The sequence below is a fragment of the Portunus trituberculatus genome, unplaced genomic scaffold, assembly GCF_017591435.1.
Source record: "Portunus trituberculatus isolate SZX2019 unplaced genomic scaffold, ASM1759143v1 PGA_scaffold_463__1_contigs__length_14928, whole genome shotgun sequence".
NCBI classification, from domain to species: Eukaryota; Metazoa; Arthropoda; class Malacostraca; order Decapoda; family Portunidae; genus Portunus; species Portunus trituberculatus.
In genome coordinates this window covers 1-5,236 of record NW_025541631.1, presented here as the reverse complement: position 1 = coordinate 5,236, position 5,236 = coordinate 1, and the positions used below count along the sequence as shown (strand labels likewise).

General features: G+C 47.2%; 1 protein-coding gene and 1 pseudogene across 1 annotated transcript; one reads left to right on the top strand and one right to left on the bottom strand.

The window, feature by feature from the left end:
• Positions 1-828: 828 nt before the first annotated feature.
• LOC123500663 lies at positions 829-942 on the bottom strand (annotated as a pseudogene).
• Positions 943-3,979: 3,037 nt separating this feature from the next.
• LOC123500662 (histone H4) lies at positions 3,980-4,316 on the top strand. Its single transcript, XM_045249318.1, has one exon. The coding sequence runs from the start codon at positions 3,995-3,997 to the stop codon at positions 4,304-4,306; it is 312 nt and encodes a 103-aa protein (XP_045105253.1). The 5' UTR covers positions 3,980-3,994; the 3' UTR covers positions 4,307-4,316.
• The last annotated feature ends 920 nt before the right edge of the window (positions 4,317-5,236 follow it).

The following is a 5,236-nucleotide window of genomic DNA, read 5'->3' as shown; positions in this document are numbered from 1 at the left end:
ATTCAGTTAAAAAGTATTAAGTACCTGACTTGGGGCACGTATTGGTACACGAGTGACAGCGCTGGAGGCAGGAAAATCCCCCAAAACGCCAACACCTAAGTGATCTTCATAAAAATGGTCAGACTATAGTGTGCGTATTTATTAGCGTGTCGTGTGTCATGGTTAGTCTGACGGCCTGCGTCTTTCCTCCTCCCACAGCCGCTGCAGTGACTTTCTAGTTTTTTTTTTTTTTTTTTTCTTTTCAGACTTCAATGGTTAATATCCAAGCTCGACAGAGCACAGCACACGTCCGTGCAGGTGGTCATTCTTATCACATCCCCCCCCGGCACCAAGCTAGGCTAGCGGTTCGATGCAATTTCTCTATAGGTCTTAAATGTCTATCAATTAAACCAAGACACGCAGCCATATAAGATGTTACACGTTAATCATAGCTGTTTATAACATGGAAAGAGAGAGAGAGAGAGAGAGAGAGAGAGAGAGAGAGAGAGAGAGAGAGAGAGAGAGAGAGAGAGAGAGAGAGAGAGAAATTGTCAGTTCGAGTCCTCTCCTATTCATGTGTGTTTAGACTATACACAGTTTTGTCTGGTAATCCAGGCACGAGGTAGTACAAGAATATTTGGATGAATTAACAAAGAATAAAATAAGCAGGTAAAACAATATAAGAATAGACAAATCAAACCTTCTTCTTCTTATTATTATTATTATTATTATTATTATTATAATAATAATAATAATAATAATAATAATAATAATAATAATAATAATAATAATAATAATAATAATAATTAAATAATAAATAAATAAATAGATAAATAAAAAATAATGGAATGGCAACAACATATGGTGTTCCCAGGCGGTCACCCATCCAAGTACTAACCAGACCCAACGTTGCTTAACTTCGCTGATCGGAGGAGAAGCGGTGTGTTCAACGTGGTCGTTCAACGTTCAACGTGGTCGTTGGCACTCGATGTGAGTTTTTAGGCTTCTTGAACTTCTTCCTGGCTTGCCCTACTATACTCCGTATACCCTGTGAATCAAGTCCTTTCTAGGTGTTTCTTGGTTTAATATTGTTTCTCTATTGGATTAATCGCACCCCCCATCTCTCTCTCTGTGTCTGTATGTCTGTCTGTCTCTCTCATTATTATCATTATTTATATTATTATTATTATTATTATTATTATTATTATTATTATTATTATTCTGACACAGACTCGGTCTGCCTCCCTCTGTGGCTGGCTGGCTGGTTGGCTTGTTGATCGCTGCATGCATGCCGCTTGGCTGGAAAATCTGGCACCTCCTCCGACTCGATATTATTTGGTTTTACGCCAATTTCTTGCTTGCCTCTCGGTTGTACGTCTCGGATGCGTGGTCCGAGGGTCAACGACGAGACGGAGACCGTGTTCGTATGACCCAGCGATGTTGGATCAAGTGGGAAAAACAGGAAATATTGTTACCCTACTACAACCGGGAAGGCACCAGTTCCATATATATTACCTCGAGGCAAAAATGCGAGTCGAGTCCATACATCTCAGGCAAGCGAGAGTGACAAGACGTACGCGATGGCAGCTCAGCAACACCGAGGTACCTTTAAGTGGTATAATAGGAAGTCTGGCTTCGGTTTCATCCGTGACTCCGAAGCCAACCAAGACTTCTTTGTCCAATTTTCTGGCTTCATGAGATCCTTCTGCAAGGTGCTCCCCCGAGAAGGAGACAACGCCACCTTCACCACCTTAAAAGGTAAGAAGGGACCAGAGGCCAGAGAGGTCACTCGGGAAGGGAAACTAAAACGCCCTCCTCCCCGCCCTAAGTCATCTTCCGGGGCCGTGAAACCAGAAAAAGCGGATCTCAAGATCAAAGCCTGCATTTGTACTGCGTAAGTGCTTGCAGGCAACAACACCCGCCGCCTGCAGACCTTGATACCGCTTCTGCTGAAGCACAACGGGCTGCCTGCCATCACCATCCCAGAGGAAACCTTTACGACAAAACGCCACCGTACCCAGAAGACGAAGAAAACACGCCAGCTGCCCAAAGAAGAACTTCGCCACGTAGAAAGCGTGGAAGAGGGAACGAGGAAGAAGAGGCTGAGGACGAGGTCGTGGACGTAGTAGGCACAGATACAAGCCTGCACAGCCACACCACGGACCTGCTCGACCAAGCCACTGCTTCCCCTGCACCTGAAGAAGGCTGGCAAACAATAGGTAAAAAGAAGGCCACCCCGACGCTGCCACAACCACCAAGAACATAAGCCTGTGGTATTGGGACATCTCACACGACGAAGCACCGCCCACCAAGAACTACTTCCCGAGCTGCGAAAAACTAATAGCCGACATGATGAAGAAGTGCAACAAGACCAGCGACTCTTCAGACAACCAGGACAGCCAGAGCAAGAAGAAGCGGCGCCAGCGCCGCTAAGAAGTCCATAGCAAGACTAGAACGGGCCACCATAGCCCGTGTGGGTATTTTGTACCCGCAATTACTAAAAAGAAAAAGAAGAAAAATGCGAGTCAGGATTCCATCTCCTGGCTTGGAAGAGAGCACACGTTCCTCTCCAACACCCTCTCACGAGATGACAAGCCAGCTGCATCAAGGCCAGTTTAAATGGTACAAAACTATTGAGGGCCGCCGTGGTACAGTGGAACCATGCGTGCTTTGGGGTCCGAGGGGTCTCCAAGCGCACGGGTTCGAATCCTTTCCACGGTCTGAGTGCAGGTTGGGCTTCCTCACTCAGGGCAACGGTTTCCTAGTGGGTGGGCTTTAAGAGAGGAGGTACCCTAAAAGTATCCCTTTAGCCCATAAATTCCCGTGAAAAGCCCACATGGTATAAAAAAAAAAAAACTACAAGCGTGGCTTCGGTTTCATCAGCGACTTCAGCACAAAAACTGATGTTTTTGTACACTACTCCGGACTAAAACGGTCCCTACAAAGACGTCTCCCTCGCGAAGGTGATAACGTACAGTTCACCGTCTGCGTGGGAGACAAAGGACCGGAGGCCCGATAAGTCGCGAGGACCAGCCAGACACCAAAAGCAAGTAGTCCAAGCCGGAAACCGCTTACCAGGACATGGGATATGGAAGCGAAGATAACTGCCTGCATGTGCACGGCAAAAGCCCTTGCTGGCAGCAAGTCCAGATGCCTGCAAGTCCTTATCCCTGTCCTGCTTAAGCATAACGGTCTATCTGTTATACGGATCCTACAGCAAGCCCTCGGAACCGCCAACCCTCACACACCTAGACCGAGAAGAAGTCACCAGCCGCTTCGCCAAGACGATGAGCAACCTTGCCACGACGACCCGACAGATGAGGCTCCGATCGTCGTGGAAGAGGAGGTGGAAGGAGAAGACGAGATCGTCGATGTGGAAGGCAGCGACACGGAAGAGCCACCTCCAGTTGTCGAGGACCCTCCAAAAGAAGAAGAAGGCTGGACAATATCTCAGAACAAGAAGAGGAAGAAGAAGAAACCCACCGCGCCCGAAGCTGAACCAACTCCCTGCCCAAGCCCACGGAGGGAGACAGTAGACAAGGACGGCGAAGAACCACACACCACCTACTACCAGCTAAGAAGCAAGAACACGGGCACCAGACACGAAGAACCAGGGCAATCCCTCTGAGACTTAATAAGTGGATTCAACAAATTCAGGCAAGACTTGCTGAGAGAGAAACACAACCAGCAGAACTAAAACATCTCCACTCCTGACGCCAACAACAACGACGCTGCGGCTCTCCTTGACAGGGCCCTGCCTCCCAGTCCACGCCCACCCACCCAAAGACGCTGCTCAACAACACTCAACATCACCCAGCACCTGAGATAAGCCCCAGCGACTTTACTCTCCTACTAAAGCTCACTTCTTATCACCCACCAATTCTTCTCTTATCCCCACTTCCTCCCTCCTACTTTTCTATCTATCCTGATCCTGATCCTGAAATGCGAGTCACACTCGTGAGCGAGACGTCGTATCACTACTACTACTCTCAGCAGCGCCTCATCATCTGTCACCATGACTGGCCGCGGCAAGGGAGGCAAGGGACTTGGAAAGGGAGGAGCCAAGCGTCACCGTAAGGTTCTGCGTGACAACATCCAGGGCATCACCAAGCCCGCTATCCGTCGGTTGGCTCGCCGAGGCGGCGTCAAGCGCATCTCCGGTCTCATCTACGAGGAGACTCGTGGGGTGCTAAAGGTGTTCCTCGAGAACGTCATCAGGGATGCCGTCACCTACACCGAGCACGCCAAGCGCAAGACAGTCACTGCCATGGACGTCGTCTACGCCCTCAAGCGTCAGGGACGTACCCTCTACGGATTTGGCGGTTAAATCTGGAGTCGGTCGGTCTGTCTCGAATTTGGTGTCGACAACATGAACTGCAAAAACACCATAAGAAAAGAGTCAACATATCCCGGACCTTTTATAGGTCCACACAAATGAAGAGAAGGAAAAAGTTATAGACTAACACTACTAAGACTATGGTTGTTCCAAGTAAAAGTGTTGTCTCTACTCTTTATGTCATTATTACAATTTGTGTGTGTGTGTGTGTGTGTGTGTGTGTGTGTGTGTGTGTGTGTGTGTGTGTTTTTTCCTTTTCTTTCTTTCTTTTTTCATTTATTTTCCCTTTTTTCTATTTGTTTTCCTCTTTGTTTTATCACTCAAAGGTAAATCAAATGAGAGAGAAAGAATTATCAACTAAGTGATGTGAGGTCAGACACCAACCGCTGCTACAGGTGCTGTTTGTTTGTTTCTTTCTTTCTTTGTGAAGTTTCCGCCCATTAGTGGCGCAGGCAATTTTATTTCTTTATAGTGGTACCCATACAAGGGTCCATATCAACACCGAAGCGCATCATCATCATCATCTTTGGTGTAGCCACCTAGATAGAACCTGGGTACCGCGGTGACATGTAGGTAGGTACCTTTCATTAAATCCCCCTCGCCGACTGACATACCTTCAAAACGGTGTGTGGTGTGATTCTTTCGAGCCGACGCGTGAACGTCTGTCTGTCTGCCCGATCCCACGTCCACCACCTTATCCACTATGGTCTGACCACTTACTTGTATGGAGATCTTTTATTTTTTTTTATTTATTGTTTTTTTCCTGCCGGGAGTTTTCCGGCCTGCAGCGCTGTCACACTTGTACGTACCAATACGCACCTTAAGTCAGGTAGGTACTTAATACTTGGTAATTGAACGGTAAAGAACAAAAAAGTTGGAGAGAGTTTCTGTTTATCTTTATATATATATTTTGCATTGTTT